This window comes from Paraphaeosphaeria sporulosa (assembly GCF_001642045.1).
Source record: "Paraphaeosphaeria sporulosa strain AP3s5-JAC2a unplaced genomic scaffold CC84scaffold_3, whole genome shotgun sequence".
Taxonomy (NCBI): Eukaryota; Fungi; Ascomycota; class Dothideomycetes; order Pleosporales; family Didymosphaeriaceae; genus Paraphaeosphaeria; species Paraphaeosphaeria sporulosa.
In genome coordinates this window covers 1,920,993-1,940,602 of record NW_017253362.1, presented here as the reverse complement: position 1 = coordinate 1,940,602, position 19,610 = coordinate 1,920,993, and the positions used below count along the sequence as shown (strand labels likewise).

General features: G+C 53.8%; 9 protein-coding genes across 9 annotated transcripts; 5 read left to right on the top strand and 4 right to left on the bottom strand.

Moving 5' to 3' along the window:
- Positions 1-2,277: 2,277 nt before the first annotated feature.
- CC84DRAFT_1047736 (uncharacterized protein) lies at positions 2,278-2,889 on the bottom strand (the record flags this gene model as incomplete). Its single annotated transcript, XM_018173431.1, has 1 exon — positions 2,278-2,889. A coding segment is annotated over one exon (612 nt), but the record flags the coding sequence as incomplete, so codon positions are not given.
- A 1,191-nt stretch (positions 2,890-4,080) lies between these two features.
- Positions 4,081-5,734, bottom strand: CC84DRAFT_582210 (GroES-like protein). Its single transcript, XM_018186763.1, has 3 exons — positions 5,276-5,734; positions 4,839-5,220; positions 4,081-4,780 (listed from the first exon to the last, which is right to left on the bottom strand). Exons 1-3 carry the CDS (start codon positions 5,432-5,434, stop codon positions 4,239-4,241), a joined length of 1,083 nt encoding a protein of 360 aa, XP_018038913.1. The 5' UTR covers positions 5,435-5,734; the 3' UTR covers positions 4,081-4,238.
- CC84DRAFT_1174006 (uncharacterized protein) lies at positions 5,701-6,746 on the bottom strand (the record flags this gene model as incomplete). The annotated part of the gene is made up of 5 exons (XM_018180069.1): positions 5,701-5,762; positions 5,823-5,884; positions 6,105-6,288; positions 6,376-6,544; positions 6,597-6,746. 5 exons carry the CDS (start codon positions 6,744-6,746, stop codon positions 5,701-5,703), a joined length of 627 nt encoding a protein of 208 aa, XP_018038912.1.
- A 1,083-nt stretch (positions 6,747-7,829) lies between these two features.
- CC84DRAFT_1085917 (uncharacterized protein) lies at positions 7,830-9,017 on the top strand (the record flags this gene model as incomplete). Its single annotated transcript, XM_018174129.1, has 2 exons — positions 7,830-8,304; positions 8,371-9,017. The coding sequence occupies 2 exons, from the start codon at positions 7,830-7,832 to the stop codon at positions 9,015-9,017; spliced, it is 1,122 nt and encodes a 373-aa protein (XP_018038911.1).
- Positions 9,018-9,221: 204 nt separating this feature from the next.
- CC84DRAFT_1063345 (uncharacterized protein) lies at positions 9,222-10,126 on the top strand (the record flags this gene model as incomplete). The annotated part of the gene is made up of 2 exons (XM_018173610.1): positions 9,222-9,998; positions 10,046-10,126. Coding segments are annotated over 2 exons (858 nt in total), but the record flags the coding sequence as incomplete, so codon positions are not given.
- A 341-nt stretch (positions 10,127-10,467) lies between these two features.
- On the top strand, positions 10,468-11,946 carry CC84DRAFT_1215032 (uncharacterized protein; the record flags this gene model as incomplete). Its single annotated transcript, XM_018182690.1, has 1 exon — positions 10,468-11,946. The coding sequence occupies one exon, from the start codon at positions 10,468-10,470 to the stop codon at positions 11,944-11,946; it is 1,479 nt and encodes a 492-aa protein (XP_018038909.1).
- A 348-nt stretch (positions 11,947-12,294) lies between these two features.
- On the bottom strand, positions 12,295-13,312 carry CC84DRAFT_1174004 (uncharacterized protein; the record flags this gene model as incomplete). The annotated part of the gene is made up of 2 exons (XM_018180068.1): positions 12,295-12,312; positions 12,347-13,312. 2 exons carry the CDS (start codon positions 13,310-13,312, stop codon positions 12,295-12,297), a joined length of 984 nt encoding a protein of 327 aa, XP_018038908.1.
- A 1,599-nt stretch (positions 13,313-14,911) lies between these two features.
- CC84DRAFT_581559 (uncharacterized protein) lies at positions 14,912-15,768 on the top strand. Its single transcript, XM_018186761.1, has 3 exons — positions 14,912-14,914; positions 14,965-15,411; positions 15,640-15,768. Exon 2 carries the CDS (start codon positions 15,048-15,050, stop codon positions 15,354-15,356), a length of 309 nt encoding a protein of 102 aa, XP_018038907.1. The 5' UTR covers positions 14,912-14,914; positions 14,965-15,047; the 3' UTR covers positions 15,357-15,411; positions 15,640-15,768.
- A 183-nt stretch (positions 15,769-15,951) lies between these two features.
- CC84DRAFT_1185372 (putative histidine kinase-like protein HHK3p) lies at positions 15,952-19,072 on the top strand (the record flags this gene model as incomplete). The annotated part of the gene is made up of 3 exons (XM_018180799.1): positions 15,952-16,552; positions 16,611-16,782; positions 16,837-19,072. The coding sequence occupies 3 exons, from the start codon at positions 15,952-15,954 to the stop codon at positions 19,070-19,072; spliced, it is 3,009 nt and encodes a 1,002-aa protein (XP_018038906.1).
- Positions 19,073-19,610: the final 538 nt, after the last annotated feature.

Below are 19,610 nucleotides of genomic sequence, written 5' to 3'. Positions count from 1 at the left end.
TTTACGTTGCTAGTATCGACGTTCGAAGCGGTTTCATACATTTAGGGAGATCCTATAATAACGCATGCGGTACCCAAATTGAAGAAGGACCGGCGCCTGCCATCATGGGCATTACTGCCAATCTCGCCGAAGCATTAAGTAACTTATGCTTCCTAGATGAAGAAAGAGTCTTATGGATCGGCGGAGTCTGTATCAACCAACAAGATATCGGCGAGCGTACGCAACAAGAGAGAGTTTTACCGAAAATTACGAAGATGCTCGACGAATGCTTGTATGGCTTGGCCCACTAGATGACTATGTCTTGTACACTTTGGCTCTGTTCAATACGGCTTCAAGAACCGTTGTAGTTGACTGTATTGCTGGGAAGTAGGAGTATCCGTTGCCGGACGATGTTGCATGCCCCAAGCTGGACTTCTTATACTCTCGCTTCATGGCATATGAATCATACACGCGGTCTCTACGCGCTCTGGAGACGCCCCAGGTTAAGTCGATCGTGGCTTCACCAGGAAGCCTTGCTGGCATCCGACCGCGTCGTCATTTACTGCGACAACAGAGTTATTACGTGGCGTGCTTTCGCCGATGCACACTACTTCATATTCTTAATGGATCTTCAGGTCACAGTAACAGAGTTTACGGATTCTGCCAGAGTCCTTGCCGCTCGCGATCTAGGCGAAATTGAGCATTTGTGCCCCATTGTTAGAGATCTGAGCATACCTGAACCACCCAACTGCGGCTCGTAATGTGTAAGATCAGCAGATGCGGCTGCCTCGACCTTTGAGATAAGATATACGGCAGCTACGGAGTACTTCCGTCGATGTTGTGGCGAATCACCACGGAAGGCACGCCTGTGGATTATGGTAAGCTAGGGGTAGATGTCTTTCGCGATGCTGCCCTATACATGGTAGAAAAGAGCGGGCGACTGGACTTCTTACGAGACTGTGTAGATGCAGATCAAGTCGCGGGGCACCCATCGTAGTCACCACACTGGGATAAATCAATCGAGAAAGAGCGTCTCCAGACCAAGTTCTCCACGTATAGTCGCAGAGACGCCGTTTGAACAGGCCCACGTACCATTCGCTTGAGGCTCTCAGCTGCTCTTGGGCCGCAACTACTGGAGGAATACAATTCCACACTCGATATGTGGCGTGCGGACCACCGCCTCCCTACGCTTGCGGCGATGTTCCGACGGATCTCAAGGAAGACTCATCGAGGTTGGCGATGAAGAACCTTTCGACACCCTTACCAACGCCTTCACCCATGGGAACAGCTCAAGTCACGTAGATGGCGCCCGCTACTCCTCTTACAGATACTAGTATGCAAAGACGAGTTGTTAACTTGGGCCAAACGTCTGGGGAAATAGAAACAGACTCTGACTGGCAATGCTTCATCATCGCCGCCGGTCGTTCACGCAAGGAACATCGCATCATCATGACCGAGAACGGACTCACCGGTCTCGCACCACGATCCTCACTCGACGACGATGTAATCGCCGTCATGCCTGGCCGCGAAGTCCCCATTGTCGTAACGTAATTGAAGGACGGGGTATTCGCCGTCAACGGAGAGTGATATGTCCACGGGCTCAGCTACGGATAGGATCTTGTGGGACCTCTGGATCCCAGTGTCAGAATCCATTTAAAACAAGTGAATGGCGCTAACGGGAAGAAATTAGAGTTCGCCGCGTATAGAAGCGTAGAGAATGGGTTCGCCATGGTTCCCGACCTGCGGCTCGACTGAGAGGGACTAGAGGTTGACGATGAAGACCCGAGCTACAATTCACGATCTACGACGCGGATAAGAACCCAAGCAAGGTCTACGCACATCGTCCTAGTGTGGAGTTCTTCCGCACAGCTGGCGTTCCACTCCAGGTCATCGAGTTAGCATAGCACACGGCACTTTGACAGCGGCGAAATGTAATGGCGGTGCCGTGATAAAGCGGCAAGTATATTCATAAATATATATCTACAGCAGAACGTAATCCCTCTATCTTCACAACTCAGTGGTCCTCAAAATCTATTCGTGACGCGCTTAGAAAAAGGCGCGGGCGTGGCGGCGGGCCTTCTGGGAGGCAGTGCCGGTCTCGGTCTTCAACCAGGCGATGAACTGCTGCACCGTGAACTCCTCGGGGAGGGTGGAGCCGGAGCCAGCAGAGCCGGTGGCGGAAGGAGACGGAACTTCAGCGGCGGCAGAGGTAGCACTGGGAGTCACGTTCTCGACCTTTGAAGGGGTAGCGCTGGCGGCGGCAGAGGTAGCAGCCGGGGTAGAGCTGGACGGAGCAGTGGCAGTGGCAGCCGGGGCAGAGCTGGCTGGGGCGCTGGGAGAGTCGGAGCCGGAGCCGGAGCCACCGACGGTGAAGTCAATGCAGGACTCGTAGGTCTGATCGATGGAGCGGGCGTCCCACCAGAACTGAAGGACACAGTCACCGGCGGTAGCGCACTTGCTGCCGAGGTCGGAAGGGATGGTGATGTCGAAGTTCTTCTCCTCGGCAGTGACGCCAGTTGCGGTGGACGCGTAGTCGTCAAAGGTGATGAGCGGCGAGCCGATGATGGAGTTGGTCTTGGTGTCGATGACCGACATGTTGGCAACACCAGTGTGGGGGGCAGCGACGTTGAAAGTGATTGGGACCTTCTCGCCAGCAGTGTATGACTGGACGTTGGCCTTGTTGTCCTCAAATTTCATACCCTTGCACAACCAGATGTTGCAAGCAGCCTCGTTGTAGTCGTTCTGGTTGCTGGCGGTCTGGAGGGCAGTCTGGACGTTGCCGTTGATGTCGGAGCTCCACATGTTGAAGACCTGGCTACCGCAGGCCTTTGCAAGCGCATCGCCGGGCATACGAGGCTTGGGGCTGGTGAGGTAGCCGTGGGCGGCAACCTGGGTGGCAAAGGCAGCAAGGCCGATAGCAGCAGTGTAGGACTTCATCTTGACTGGAAGGTTTGAAAGTGACTGAGTTTGGTGGTTGAGAGAATGCGGAAGCCTAGCTTCTGTGTGAAAGAGCGACTGAAAGAATGAGTGACTAAAGAATGAATGTGAGGTCTCAGACCAGGGAAAGAAGCTGCTGCGACAAAGTAGACCGGAGTGCGGATGAGAAGCAGCAACGAGGGAGGGGAACATGAGTATCTATACCAGCTCTGCACCAGCGGCACTATTCCCATCGTGTTCATCCTGGGTGGGTCGTGTCATCAAACGTTTGAAACAGGACATCCATCTGAAGCCTCTCAAGCTTCGCTTCGAGAGGTTCTCGTGCACACGGTGACGGGGCGTTCGCAAACGAACGGGGTTCAGGCAAGAAGTCAAACAATGCGCGAAGCTTGACCTCGAGCTTGAATATATTAAACCACCAATCAGGCTCCCGCCAGCGCTTCGTTCGCGCGCACGGCACGCGGCAGAGCAGGCGCCAGGAAGAGCCGCGTCCAACACAGCGGCACGCCCTGTCCGGGAAATTTGCTAGCCTTCTCGCGGCATGCAAGCGAGTTCCTCAATCTTAGCGAACCGCCGTGGACCCGGTTCGAAACTTTTCGTGGGATGCAGGCGGTTTCATGTTTATCGAAGGCCATGCGGGCCATGCGTCCGGAAATATCGCGCGGGCTCGGTTGACGTGGCGCGACCCCACGGAAGCGGCTATCTTATTGCAGGACATATAACAGGAGTTCGACATGCGCCAGCAACGGGCGGGAACGGCAGAGAGCTGCAATGGGACTCCGTAGGGTGGAGATGGAGAGAAGGTGCAGAGGCCGATGGGACGATAATTCGAGGAGGCGCCAAGCCACCATCGTTCCCGTCGGTGCAGCGTCGTCAAGGGAGGGAGCCCCTTCATCGTCTGACCATAAGCCATTGCAATCCATCCATGCAGTAGCCAGTCACACTTATGCATCGGCAACTCGTGTTGGCGATCGTTTCGCCTGCGGTTCGTGGTTATCCAGGACATTCCCTGTCGTCGAATGAACGCACAACCTCAGTAGGAAACGGAATGGCAAGAACCAATCGTTGCATGGACGATTTTGAAACTAAAGGTAGACTCAGAAGCCGAGGCTCACAAATACCATCTTGACTACGTACTGTCCCCAGCGTAAGAAGATTGAGCTGACCTCACAGTAAAAACTTGATCGATAGCCCATCGGCCACCGTGCACATCCTCAATTTCGATAGACCTCCATCTCCAGAGAGTAACACCAAATTTGAATGCACTAACATTGACAACGAGAATTCAAAACAGGAAAACACCTCCTTCCTAACGCTCCCACCTAATCAGCCACCCTCCACACCAATCGCTCCCCACTGGCTTCCTTCCTCCGCAACGCATCCATCGCCCTTTGCGCCCTCTCTAACAACGTCGCCCCCTCAATCACCCTCTGCGAATTCGGCTCTACAATGCCATCTTTTAACATGGTATACATGATGTCTGGCTGCAAATGCTTCTTGAAGAAGTCATTTTGCAGATAAAAATGCGTCCGTACGCCGACCGCCTGCACGCCCTCCTTCCATACCGCCGCCTTCAGTACATCCATTTCGTACACTGGGTCTTCGGTCTCGCTCGAGTCGCGCACGATGACGGGGAGGAGGATGGCGACTTTCGCGCCTGCCTGTGCAAGCTGCGAGATGGGTGCGATGCTGCCGTTTTGGCTGCCAATACAGTCGAGGACCTTGGAAATGCCTCCTGTGGCCTCAACGGTGGCAAGGATTTGGGACACCACGTCCGGGTCGTTGTAGTCGAAGGCATGCTTCGCGCCCAGGCTCTTGAGCTTGGGGTGGTGCTTCGAGGACGCTACCGCGATGATATTTGTGTCTGAATGTGGAATCAGTCACCCAGCCGTAGAGGACACTAGTGGTAAGATAACACTCACACCCATAATACCGCAACACCTGCACCGCATACAGTCCTACACTACTCGCCCCACCCCACACCAACACCGCCCTCCCCGCACCCTCCGGTACATACCCCTCTGGCTTCGGCCATGGTGTCTCAATCCCCAGATCCGTTGTCAGCGCATGAAACACCGTGACAAAGTTGTTCGGCAGCGTGACGGCTTCTTGCAGCGTAAACCCGTCAGGGAGCTTGGCCATCAGCCACTCGTTCGTCGTGCAAAACTCCTGATGCGCCTTCTCTTGCGCAGTCCGCCATGTGAAGCCGAAGACTTTGTCGCCGACGTTCAATCTTGTGACATCGGGCCCGACTTCGACGACTGTGCCGGCGGTGCCGTCGCCGAGGCGCTGAGGGTGGGTTACCTGGGGATCGTCATGTTAGGAAAAACTGCATTTTGCGTGGAATGGGCAGACGTACAAGCAAACCCCCATCATTTTGATGCAGATCAAGCGGCGTCGAAGCCGTCCACTCGACGCGTACGCGGACTTCATCGCCTTGCGGCTTGACGGTGGGTACTTGGTGGACTTCTAGACGTTTCTTGATGCCGACTGTGACGACTGCGGGATGGGTCGCCATGGTGCTGTTACGTGGTTCTTCGCTGGTGTGTATTGCAAGATGGCTTGGAATCTACTTCCACGAAATTGACGGATTGCAAAATTTCTCTGCAAGAACAAATCCTTCTTGCTAATCTGCTTGTCCTTTATACATGCCCGTTCCCAAGAATACATTACAAATGAACCCACTACTGTCTGCCCTCTGACTATAATGTTGACGCGGCTAGTGATGATTTCCCATTTGGGAAATCTTCGCTAGCGCAGGTAGGGCCTCGAGAGCCAATCAGATCAACCGCGCTGGCCCTGGTTGTGGCGATCAACATTATGCCTGATATGCACCGTCGTGTGAGCTGTAGAAGGAGTGCTATACGTGATTTCAAAGCATGGAAGAGGATGGATGCATCACTTACATGATGAAAAACAGGGCATGGCTCTGTAACCAGCAGTTTGCACGGATTGGCATAGCCTCACACTACTTAACAATATCATTCATGCTAAGCCCACTAAAAGGATAACATTTGCTCCCAGGCAAGTCCTAGAATGGACAAGCGATAACGCTTCAATGAGTGTCCTCATCCAGCCATAAATCATTATAGGTGGCTCCTCAATCGATGCTACCGCCTCATGCGGGTGGCCACAAGTTCGGCAAATACATTTCGTAAGTGATCCCGTGTGGATAATCCAATTCATACCACGATAATCCGCTGTCCCACTGCCTCAATGGGTCCGCTGGCTGCAGCAAGAACGATGCGACCTGCCCTTTCTGGCAGACGAGTTCTTTCACCATTGTAAGATTGGTATCGCCGGAACTTTTTACAGCAAGTGTGGCGACGGTAACACCGGACTTCGGTAGGCTGATGAATGTAGTGTTTGGTTCTGTGGGAAGCAGATTTAGCTGGTAAGCAATAAGAAAAATAAACGAGGCATGCAGGTAATGTTGCGAGAAAGAGAAGGACAGCGCACTGATAGAGTCGTTTTCCAGCGCAACAATATTGATGAGATATGCCTCATCATCGTTGACGCCCCAAAGAGACCAGGGCGCGCCGCGGTTCTCGTCCGTGTTGATGGTGAAGCCAAGTTGGCACCGGGTGGCATTATTGTTTGGCACGTCCCAATTTGCTGCGGTCCAGTTCTGCTCTCTGTTAGTGCCGACACATGGCCAGACGAAATTGGAGACCACAAACGTCGTTCGAGATGTGGAATGTCGGAACAGTCCCATACGCCTTGTCAGGCGCTTTGGCATCGAGCGGAATGATAAGGTGAGGATAGTCGCGATAGAGCGCGTCGGCAAGGACACCGAGCCCAAAGACGACTGAGAGGATAACTGCGCGCATGGTGGGTTGGATGCACTGTAATGCCAAGACAGGCTCGTAGGCTTGACAGAAAGTGTTTATGTTTCTAGTGTGAGAAGGAGGCGCCTTCTTATACCCGACGCGAGACTACGTATCTTCCCAGAGCCACTCATCTCACATCTCCTTCTGGACATGGTGACGGAAGCGACGCCTCAGCAATAGCAGAGTGTGGCACCTGCGACGCGTACAATACAACGTGTACGATATCGATAACAAGAAATGGGCTCAGAGGAACCTGATCATCAACAAGTACGAGTCTAGTAGATTTAGTGGGGCTGACAGTGGTTACTGCCTCATTTCAAAAGCCGTCGGAGTGGATGGACCACCAATGGCTCGAGGCGCCGCCGACGACTTGTATTACCATCAGAACGCTGAAAAGAGATAGTTCAAGTGGATGATGATGGTTTTGACCAAACGACGTACAGCGCTGTCAACAACGTGGCTTGGCCCCGCAGGTAGCGGTCACGTTGGGCATTGTGTAATTTGACATCTTGATGGGTACCTACACCTGCCTTGTATTGGAAAACATATTGAAGCCATCAATAGTCTCCACGAGCGACGCCTCGGTGCTATATGGAGTAGTCCGATATGGCGATTTGGGACAATGTGATCGACCGTTGGTTGGAAAGACTGATAAGCGGCGCGAAGGCGTTTGCATACAAGTTTCCAGGAACCGTATTTTGGATGCAATTAGACGTTAGCTACTGAGTACAACCTCGTCCTCATTGGTATGTGGAGTCGGTCAAAGCAAGGCAGCATGAGGGTTTCACCGTGGTATTGAGCGCAAGGGAAGGAGAAGATGCGGGTCGCTGTGGTAGATGTAGGACTTCCCCAGTCTCTGGATGGGCCCAAGACGAAGAGAGCAACTCACCCCAGTGAGTGTTGCTCAGTTGGCACTGTTGTCCAATTAGTGATGGAGCGGGCAAGCGCAACTGGAGCTACAGCGGAAACGTATCCGAGCCTCGGCACTGCGTCATAGCTAACGTTCGTGTAGCTACCACCATACTATGTGTTCCAGTACACCACAGCCAGCAAGGCCCCGATGCGGACAACGACTTGCTCAGCATGGCGCTGTTGTCCAAATTTCGACCCTTCCTGAGGCCTGTGTCCAGGTTGCCACTGCGCGCCCACCCTTGTCGCGCCCTGCACCTGGCACCCCCTTGGTTGCTCGATGATTACATCCCCCGCTACCACCTCATCTCCTCGCTCGACGCTGCCAAGAAGCGCTCACTTGCCTACGCACATCTTCGCGAATGCAACCTTTGCCCTCGACTCTGTGGCGTTAATCGTTATGAGAAGACCGGCGTCTGCCTTATCGGGGCAGAAAAGGTAAAGGTCAACACCATCGCGCCGCACTTCGGAGAGGAGCCCTGTCTTCAGGGTCATAATGGATCGGGGAGTGTCTTCTTCTCGGGCTGCAACCTGAGATGCGTCTTCTGCCAAAACCATGATATCGCACACCAGCGGAATGGCTTTGATCTAACACCGGAGGAATTGGCGGAGTGGTATATGAAGCTGCAGGAAGTAGGAAGGTGCCATAGTAAGTGATGCCGTGTCAATCGAGTTGTGCTTGAGGAGTTCCGTATATTAACTATGTATGCCTCAGATATCAATCTCGTTACGCCAGAGCACGTCGTGCCACAAGTCGTCCTCTCAATCCTCCACGCGCGCGAACTCGGCCTTCGTCTACCGATCGTATACAACACTTCAGCTTTCGACAGTCTTGAGAGCCTCGAGCTGCTTGACGGTCTGGTTGACATATATCTGCCCGACTTCAAGGTGTGGAGCGACGCGACAAGCAAGCGTCTACTGAAGGCGGACAACTACACGGCCACGGCCATGGAGAGCATCAAGGCTATGCATGCGCAGGTCGGAGATCTGTGCTTCACGGGCGATGGGATCGCGAAGAAGGGCGTACTGGTGCGACACCTTGTCATGCCTGGAAAAGAAGACGAGGGCAAAGAGATAGTGCGCTGGCTAGCTGAAAACGTCTCCAAAGACATGATGGTGCACGTCATGGAGCAGTATTTCCCCCGCGCGCACGTCGGGAAGCCGCGAAGGGGAGGCAAAGACGCTAGCGTGGTCGAGCCTGGAGGTGTGCCTGCGACGGAAGGCGCGAAGGAGCAGGTGCGGTATGCAGACATCAATCGGCCGGTAGATCTAAGAGAGGTGGCATCCGTGACGCAGGCGGCACGGGAGGCCGGCCTGTGGAGGTTCGTTGAGGCTGCGAAACACGGCGGCTTCAATGTGTGATGGCGCGAGAGCGCAGCTGCCGTGAGGTGCTGTTGTGCTCCTGCCTACCCCCCTGGCTCATTTGTTCACTTCGGGAATCCACGGCGGCCTCTCACCAAACCAACGTGCCCCATCATTCACATTCCCAAGCACACATCGCTCCGCATTCCTACAATGCTAGTACCAACAAACGAGCCCATGGCCACTGTTGCCAATACTGCCGACGATGTAGCAGCGGCAGTCCTGAGCTTAAAGCAGGAACGGGATACCTGGCGAGCAGTAGCCGAATCGTACCAGAAAGCCTTCGAAGACCAGACTGCGCGTCTGCAAGAGGTGCAGGCGATCTGCTGCGCAACCCAAATGGAGCTGGAAAACGAACGAGCCGCAAACCGCCGCAGCCAGAAGTCGTCCGAAGTATTACAAGCATCGCTACGCGGTGGCGGCCACCGCACGGTAGACGGCACCGACGACAAGCTTAACGACACCTCTTTAGGCACTGCGGCCATCCATGAGCCCAGCCACGCTGAGCTGACCTGGCGTCCGAACTTTTGCTTCCGTCGCGTTGAGCACTTCACTACACTACGCGACTACGGCACCGCGCTCAAAGAATTAGACTCTTTGCTTCGTGGTCCGCTCACAATGGAAGCGCGAGTACAAGGTCTGCTCCTCAAGAGCACCATCATGCGCAAGTCAGAGTGGCTCTTCGACGCGCTCGCCGCCTGCAGCGAGGCCCTGGAGCTCTGCAACCGCCTGAATGAGCTGCACGCCTATCTACCCCGAGTCCAGTATCAGCGGGGTATCTGTTATTACCAGCTACAAATGCTCAAGCAGGCACGCGACGCGTTCCACGAGGTCTGCATGAATGACGATTTGCTCTATGCTGTGGCTTCGGAGATGCGGGACTGTTGCGATGACCAGCTGCAGGGTCGGAGATCAGGTTTCGAAGCCCATCGTACAGTCACTGAAGGCCTGCTTTCGCAGATGTACGACAGTCGTAGTGAGGTGAGGTTGATGCATTTCACAAAACTGCGCTGTACTGATTGCCGCAGTCGAAGCGACGCCGTGTAAGTCAGCATTTTCGATACCATGCTGCAAAAGCGAAGCGGCTGTCCTTACCGCAGCGATGGATGCATACCACACCGAGGTCGATGTCATGTGGGACGAACTGATCAATGGACACGTTGTTGGCGAAGCCGTGCCGCATGCGCCGACGAAGGATCAACAGAGGATACGCAGGGCTTCAGGCGTTGCACATCCCTAGCAATGGAGAATTTTAGCGGACATGGTCTCTTTGTCTTGTATACAAGAAACACCTATATCATAACAGTTCCGTCCGTCTTTGCTGTCTCAGTCGTGCTGAGTGGCCCTATGAACAAAGAATACTGACATCCCTCTAATCCGCGAAACCCATCGCTCCAACTCCACATCTCTCCACAATCTACCCATCCTCTCACTTGTACACACCGCAGAGATGTTACCCTCATTCAACACCTCTGCCGACGACTCTCCACCCAAAACCCCAGTCTCTCCCTCACCCCCCGGCTTCGTCAAGAAAATCGCGGAAAAATACGAGCGCCCGAAGCTCCAGATCCCAGACGCGGACCCCGCGAGGCCACTGCGCGGTTTGAAAAAAGAATGCAAGGATCCGTGGAAGGAAGAGAAGCGGCGGGAAGAGCTGCGCGAGCGGATCAGGAAGGGGGATGGGGGGTTGGATCCGCATCTGAGGGAGCCGTGGGTGAGGGCGAGGGAGGAGGAGGCGCGCGCGTCGCCTGTGGACGGCGAAGGGCGCGGAGAGGATGTAGAATCTGGAGCTGAAAGCGATGAAGGCGAGCGAGACGCCCTCGTCCAGCTCCAGCTCCCAGCATGCCTCCACCTCCTACGCGCCCAGCCCAGCCTCCTGCCCCTGCACACCACGCCATTCGCCTACGCAGTTGACCCCTACCTCCAGAACAACCCCGAATATAGACACTACCTCTCCCCTACAACGCCCTCCTCCTCGTCCACGCTCTCCAACCTCCCCTCCGGCGGAAGCGGTGTTCACGCGGACGAGGTCAGCGCGCGCACCGACGAAGCCTTTCCCGAGATCCCCTTTGAGAGCATCGAGGTGTACCTGCACGAGAGAGACAAGTTGCAGGTGCGCCTGCAGCTCCAGCAGGTGCGCACGCTGCTGGTGCGGTGCACGGTGCTGGTGCGGTCCGCGTGGGCACTCGAGCAGACTGGGTGGAGATCGACTGCTTGTGCGCGTGGGAGAAGCGTAGACGCAGTTGCAGACGACGAGAGTCGCGTGGAACATGCGTGGTACAAGGCGTACTCGAAAGCTGGGCGGGCCGCGGAGAAGGCGGGGCAGATGGCGAAGGCGCTGGGTATCGATGGGCTGCAGGCAAGGACGTGGTACTGGAAGGGGCAGGCTGACGCGGGGAGGAGGTATTGGGACGAGGCGGGTGCGGCATTCCGGAGGGCGGAGCAGTTTGATCGGGAGAAGAGTATGGCATTGAAGGTGGAGGAGTATGGACAGATCGGGCTGACGCCGGTCGAGAGGTGGGACGTCGGTGAATTGCGGAGAAAGTGCGAGGAAAAGGACAAGCGCGTGCAGCGGCGGAGGCAGCAGCGTGCGTGGGCGATGGAGATGGCGGGTGGGGAAGAGCGAGACGAGTCGGATGATGACTTGGAGGAAGAGCTCGTAGATTTGGAGGTGCTACGCGGTGTGATACGCGGAGAAGTCAGGGCGGAAGATTCGGTCGACGCTGCAAAGAAAAGGCTTTGGAAGCTCAAGGAAGAGGAGGCGCTCGAGGCTATCAGCGTTGCGAGGGCCAAAAACAAGTCGAGGTGGTACTCGGGGATTTTGTCGAAAGAAGAACTGGCGTCTATCATTGACAGCGTTCCTATTTCCGAGAAACAAGCGGAGAAGAGCATGAAGAGCGAGGAATTCCGGGATGATCTTATGGATTGAAAAGAAGGTGGTCGGATCAGGGTTCCTTCTTCTTCTTCAAAAAAAAAACGACGCCGTATGAATTAATCCTAGAGCTAAGCATGACCCCTTGAGCAAGTCATGGTTTTATCAATTGTATGATGCGTTGGCGTAGCCATTGAATTCCGCTGGGTAACATGTCGTCAACTGTGTTTTGCCTCTGGAGGATGTCCTCCTTGATCCTCTGGTCAAGACTCTCTAAACTGCTATTGCAGTGAAGAAATAAGCGCATTCGAGGCAGCCAGTCTACAGCCATTTGGAGCTTCTCATTTATTTCTAAGAGTTCTTGTTCGTCCCATTTGATTGCGTGCGCACGCCATCCTCGGAGCATCATCTTAACGCGAGGTGCTGCAAATTCATTGTACCGCATTGCTGAGCTGACGTGGGAACCAGTCACACTGGCAGGCAGAGAAGCGTCGAAGATGGCCGCTGGTCCACTGCCTGGTAACATATCTGCGATGATCTCATACAGAGGAAATGAAGGGAAGGCACTCATGACAAATGTCTTCTCATCGATAGCGATAAGTCCGTTTGGATCTTCGAGCACAGTGATGCCGTTCTCAGCCAGGACTTGCTTGTCGGAGTCTGAATATCCGGGATCCTGCGCAAGTACGCGAACTCTCGTATCATTATCTCCATAACGTTCGTATTGATGCTCGTAGAGATCGTCAAGAGCCTTGGCGATGCTTAATGCAACAATGTGCTGCGAGTAAGGGCGAAACCAGGCGTCCAACCCACTCAAGGTACCGGTCTGACGTGACAGACTTCCTAGACCCATGCACACAACTTTGTCTATGCGCGGTGCGCCAGACTGCAGGTAATGCTGTATGATCTGCAGCTGTGCAAGTGTACGCGTCCTGCTGACGCCCAACACGTCGTTGCAAACAGCCCAATTTTGTAGCTTCTGCGTCAACTGGTCGTCTTGATGTGGCGCATGCGAAGTCAACTGCACAGGGGAGCATGCCTTGTGTGGGTCAAACCCATGGTCTGGAGGAGCAATCAAACCGTCTGTGTGACGGGCCTTGATGAGAAGATCCGGGCCCTTGCCATAGCCGTAAGCTGCAATTCGGAGGTAGCTGTTGTACCAATGGCCAGAGTATGTGCGTAGCCCAGGATTGGGGGGATTGACTTCGCCGGTAAGACTGTTGCGTAGCCAGGCTGGAGCCGTGTCTTCGTGCTTGAGTGCAGCTAAGGATAACTCTCCTAAACGCAATTTCGCCGTGTCATTGGAGAGCTGTACCATAAAGTCTCGCGTGTAGATGCCTTCCAAACCGCGAGCTTTCAGGGCATCTTCGAGCGGCTGCAGATCATATCGAGTAGCGCCAGCTTGTATGTCAGCAGATGCCATGTAGATATTGCTCCATGCGCTGAGACACGGAAAAGCGCAGGTGTGTGTAGCGAGAAGAAGGATCGAACTTGGACATCTCAACGCGCGTTGTACGGCGCGTGTGTTCGCAGTTTGCTTCCACTGCAAACAGCTCACGTAGCGTGAGACAGTGTATGGCGGCGGAGGGAGAGGTGGCTTGTTACAATCAGCACGAGTCAGTAAATGGCAGCTGATGGTAGACAGACAATGCCCCAACGCAGGGTCGAAGTCTAGGAAGGAGCGTTTGGCGGTTGAAATTCCGGGAGGCGCGACTGACCAATCAGACTCAACCGCCGTCCCCGCTCGCCCTCATCTCCGAGCAGCCTAACCAAAGCGAGACCGTACACTCGCTCTCCATTCTATTGTTCTGCACAATTCGAACCAAGTGCACGCTCTCAACCCCGGAAAGAGCACGCCGTAGTCATGGCATGGACTAATGACCAGACAATGACGAAGAAGGTACCGGCCAGCGAGTACGCGAAAGCGCTAGTTAAAGGCAACATCCTCCGATGTTTGCCGCTCGAGCTCCGACAGTAAGCAAGTCCGACATCATCACACAATGAACTGACCGCTCTCCCTGGTACAAGTGTCACCATGGCACGCTCGCTTGCAGCATGTTGGCATATGTTTCGCGTTGGAATCGAGCCCAGCCAGCTGACTGCGGAACAGAGAAGTATTCGCGTTCGCAGCTTTCGACTATGTCCGCTCCACCAGCAGTTTGATCGAGGCTTCTGGCATTAGCGAGCGGACTCACGAATGGCTGCCGCCTATGTGCCATGTCAATGACGAATTCTTCCTCGAGAGCTTGCCCATGTTTCTCAAGCACAGTAAGTGGGTCCTTTCATGTTGCTGCTTGCTCGCTGATCGTGCTAGTCGATGTTGTGATACGCGAAGCATATACCGCGTACGGTCTCTACTTCTTCCTACAGGCGACCGGGACATTCAGTTATGTATACTCGTTGAGCTACCACGCCGCCTCGACTCTTACACCCTTCTTCGCCGGCCCGCAGCTGCTCAAAGAGTGCAACAACATCCGCCATGTGTGGCTCAAGTTCAGCAACGATGACTTTCCCTCGATTCACCGGCACAAGAAGTCCAATAAGCCGTTCGAACTTGACAGAAAAGCCTTCCTAGAAAACCATTCTTTTCGCCAGCTTCTATCGCTAAAGCAGGTCGGGAAGGTTAGTGAGCTCTTAGCTCTGCCGTGTCATGCGCTTGGTTCGTCCCCCGAGTCTTGCGCATGTACGCGAACTCCTCGCTTCCTGCCTACTGTTACTGATGCGGTACTTGTGCTCTAGATTACTATCAGTGTCGTTAAAAAGTCAAGGCTCCTTGCGACGACCTCGGATGAGGAGAGGAGAGAAGACGAGAAGGTTTGGGGCATTGTAAGATGGTTGGAGAACAAGTACCTCAGGCGAAACCTTGCTGTGCAGATCGTAAGTCACATATCCATGGTATCACGACCGCCAGCCAGCTGACTTCTGCGGGTCGTAAATGTAACTTACGTTGAGCTGGATGCTTAGGGCATTGTCGGGGTCGGTCAAGAGGATAAAGTTGTTTACCAGGCTTCCTCTTTTCAGATTAGTATTGCTTGACTAACTCTCGGATACCTTTCCGGTTTTGACGTTGCGAAGGTCAAATTACATCGACAGACCTTGGGCAGTGCGTTACCACTCCTACGTGCGCATTAGCTGTCTGATCCATCCTCTTGTTGAAGATGATCACAGTTCCCCCTCGAACATTCCGTTTCCGCACATGCAGACCTTCCTTATGCAAGTCATGCCATACGATGTTACTAACAATAGGACCGCAGACAAGACAAAGAGCCCGCGGTAAGGTAGATTACCGTTACCCGCCCTTAGACCCACATGGCGCCCGTAGGCCTCCCGCTACACGCTTTGGGCGGCTGGACTTCGTGAAGACGCCATTCAATAGTAATCCCGTCGCCATAAGACTGTTCGCTTCAGCCGTCGTCTGCAGCATGCTGATTCCCATTCTCTGGCGGAACGCGGCTAACGCTACATAGCAATATCCTATGTCGAAGTAGAAAGCCGCGCCGACTCGCATTCGTATTGTCAGCTGTGAGTCGTCGACTACGCCCCTCCTTACGCTTACGTCGGCCCTTTGGCGGCTTAAATACTCGATCCAAATGTCTTGCTCGGCGTGCGCGATCTCGTGTACATATCGTGAGCGACCCGCGATCGGTGCTCACGTGCTCACATGAGGAAATTATACCCGATGGCTTTTATTTGCGGACGCGGCGGAAAGAGCAGTTGAGAAACTAAGCATGTAAGCTAATTATGGGGCAGAGATCGGGATCGAATTGCATCGGATAGAACGCGCACCGACAATATCCCACGGGAACTTCGTTGCGGAAAACCCTGCGAAGTTGTTACTCCATTTTCATACGCCCTCTCTGCAGCTGAAAGATTGACGAACGTTACGAAATCTGGGCAAGGCGTTCGGAGGGTCTAGAACACCGGGGTCCAATTCCGCCACGGCTGGCGCAAGCACTCTTAACCCAAATCGGCCCCCTTTGAAAGTTGAGCCACTTCAATACTCACAAAAGAATCCGACGATAGTTCTGTCATCGTCGATGCTCACTTGCCTGGGCGGAAGTCATGTCCTCGGACGCTGGTAGTCGCGCATCGTTCTTCCCCAAAGCCGACGCTGCCGTTCTTCGCACAAGTTACGAACCCCCATCACCGAGTACGCGGCCCGTTGAGGTGGGGCCGATTCTCGATCCCCAAAATGCGAACAAAGCACTTGACGCATGGTCGGCAGCAATAACAAGAGATATATACCCTTCCACTACCGACATCTGGGGCCCGGCACCTATTCCTGACGAGAGCCTAGCGACAACATGTATTGCGGACCGCTACCTCTTCCCTCTTCTGACGCGCAACGAGCGGTTGCGCTTGACCATGCTGTTTTACTACACGCGTGGTATCGTCGAAGATAAGGAACTGATTTCTCGTCTGCAGGAGAAGGTCCATCTCGCCCGGGAAACGGTGGGGTGGGAGTTCGCCATCACGGGCTTGTTGGATCACAATACGTATACGCGCATTGTGACCGTTGGCTTGCCTTTGGCTGTGCTACCGAGACGCGAGAGTACCTGCGCGCACACCGTCAATCAGCCGCCAGGCAAAATATTCAACCTGGCCAATATGGCCGAGGATTGGAGATTTATGGCATCACCGCATGTTGAGCAAGGCGGACTACGTCAGTATAATGTGGACTATATGTACCTGAGACCAGTACTGAATCAGACTTTTTGCAGGGGCATATGCTGGAGTTCCTTTGCGATTTGAGACCGAATTCGGGCAAGAGCAACACGTAGCCTTCGGCTCCCTCTGTGTTGCATCGAACACGGAACAGCCACCGCTCACCAAAGCGGAGCAGATGTCCCTGGCCCGCCTTGCAGATTGGATCGTAGCAGATATCGTACAAAGGTAGAAATAATACCTACGAAGTAATCACAGTATTGACTACTAATCATCCTCCAGTGCGAGAGCACGTCGACAGCGAGAGCGCCGCACAATGATGGAGTTGCTCGCCGTCGCGCAAAAGCAGATTGATGTCGACGGGAATTTTGAAGTCGTTATTCTTGACATGCTTGAGAAGGTTTACCCCAAGGCCGTTGTCAGCATAAATACGTCCATCGATGATCAACTTATCCTGGATGGAGGCACCGAAGTTCCTCTAAAGCAAATCGAACAAGGTCTATGGGAAGACGGCGAATACTTCGATCATCTAATTGAACAGTCCAACCATCTCGATCCAGTCGCTCCTCGAATTGTAAGAGTTGTGGCAGTCCACTGTGCAAGTCAACGCATCCCGACATACCTGGTCGTGGGTTCGAAGGACTTCCGTGTTGTGTTCGATGACGTCGATTCTTCTTTTCTCCATATGGCTGCGGAGATGCTGAGCCGAGGATGGCAGAACCTTGCTCTCAGAGAGGCATTGAGTGCGAAAGACAACTTCCTTCGCGGAATCACGCATCAACTTCGAACACCCATCCATGGGATTCTAGGCTCGGTTGAGCTGCTAGCCGAGGAACTTGGTACACGGGAAACGATATCTCAAATCTCGGGCTCGAGACGAGGTTCCACAACTTCCAGTCTCAGTGGCGACCACACAGATCCGGACACATATATCAGGACAATTCGAAGCTCAGCACACGATTTGATATCCACTGTCAACAGCCTCATTAACTTGAATCGATGGACAGATATCGCACAGGCTGAACGCATTGTTGCACCTCATCATATATACGAGATAGAAACAGCATTGCTGAACGAGGTTCTCCAGCCCCACCTAGACGAAATCTCAAAGAGGCCTTCCATCATGTTCAAACATCACTTCCCTGAGGACTTCGACACTTTAGCTTTGGACATGCGGTTATTCGTCGACTGCATTCAGCCGCTTATTACCAATGCCATTCAAGCAGCCGAAGGTGGTGTCGTTTGCGTTACTACGACCGTCACGGATGAAAACGCAGTTCTGGTTGTGGACATAGAAGACACTGGCAAAGGTATTCCATCGAGTGACCACGAGAGTATTTTCAGGGCCTACGAAAAGGTCAATACGCACACGACGGGAGCGGGACTTGGGCTCACTGTAGCGAGCCGGCTAGCCAGCATCATGAACGGCGTGGTAACACTCGTCAGGTCTGAAATTGGCAAAGGATCGCATTTTAGAGCTACCTTTGATCGCCCAGCCTGGTTAGCAGCGCAACGAAGGACAAGTATCACAGAAACCGTCTTGCTTAGATTTGACGGTCCGATGCACCCGACACCGTTAAGCAGCTTTTACGTTCGTTATCTCCTCCACCGTGGTCATAGCCTGTCAGAAAATCACGACGGCTCGATATACGTCTTCGATCATTCCACCGATTTCCAGCATGAACAGGATCTACAATCTGGAAGGGCGGGTATCTGCCTGATACCAGACTCGGCAAATCATCCTCTGATGCATGACGGCGACCAAATCCGAAGAGACAAGAACTCCATATATGTGAAAGGCCCGTTTCTATCAAGCATACTCGAACAAGCGTGGAGCCAGGCTTACGGTATACACGTCGAGTTGGAAGCCCTGAGGAATGCCTCCACAACGGACGTTCCCCCAGAGGATGCCATCGACGATAACGAGCCCGTGGCCACGTCAGATGACGCTTCGGGCGTTCCGACGACGCTGAGCTCGACATCGCTCGCATCCGGACCGACCTTGCTAGAGACTGCTGACACGCTCGCTATGTCTCTGAAATCATTTCACTTGAAGACGCCCTCGCCAGTCCTTCGTAGGCAGCCGACAAAGCCCACGACCTTGATAGTAGACGATAACGCTATAAACCTCCGCTTTCTAGAAATGTACTGTCGACGCCGCGGCATCCCCCACTCCACCGCAACAGACGGCCTCAAAGCTGTGCGAGCCTTCCTCGACCATCAAACTGCAGCCTTAGCACCTGACTCCGTCGCTACCGCTGTCGCACCGATCGCACTTATCCTTATGGATTTGCAAATGCCAAACTGCGACGGCGTCGAAGCGACCCGACAGATAAGAAAGTTGGAGGAGGCCAATGGATGGCTCAAGACGACCATCGTCATTGTCACCGGCCAGGACTCATTCCAGGACCGGACGCTGAGCAAAGAGGCGGGGGCGGACGACTTTTTTGTTAAACCTGTGGGACCGAAGGTTTTGGATCAGGGTATCAAGGATTGGTTTCCTGAGGCCAAGGTGTGATGTACGACCCTCATAGCCATTTCGTATCATATACCCATGGGCTGCGAGTCAGTCGGTCGAATCAGTTGAAGTATGTTCCACCAGTTGGAGCGATGGAAACCTTCCTATGTTACAGCACTAAGGACATTGCAGCCGTCAATCACCGCTTCGTTCCGTGTTTTGGAACCCCCGAGAGGCCCTAATCAGGCTCTAGACGGGCATCAAGGGCGAAACAAGCGCGGCGTGGGCGTCGAGGAGGCGCAGCTATCATTTTAATGCGACAAAGTCGATACGAGACGGTGGAGAAGCAGATGATTTGAAGAAACGGCGATGGGCCATGCGAGGGGAGGGATGTAGTCCAGATAGATCAGGATGATCAAGGACACACGCGCAAGTCTTGCTCGTCCGACCGAATATAATCTGGGCGCAGCAGGACTGCGTCTCTACCCGTTCGGCCATTGCATAGGAAGAACCATGACATACAACATCATGGATCAAGACAATGGTTATACTCGACGAGTGTCTATAGAAACGAAAGAAAGGTATATTTACAACATTA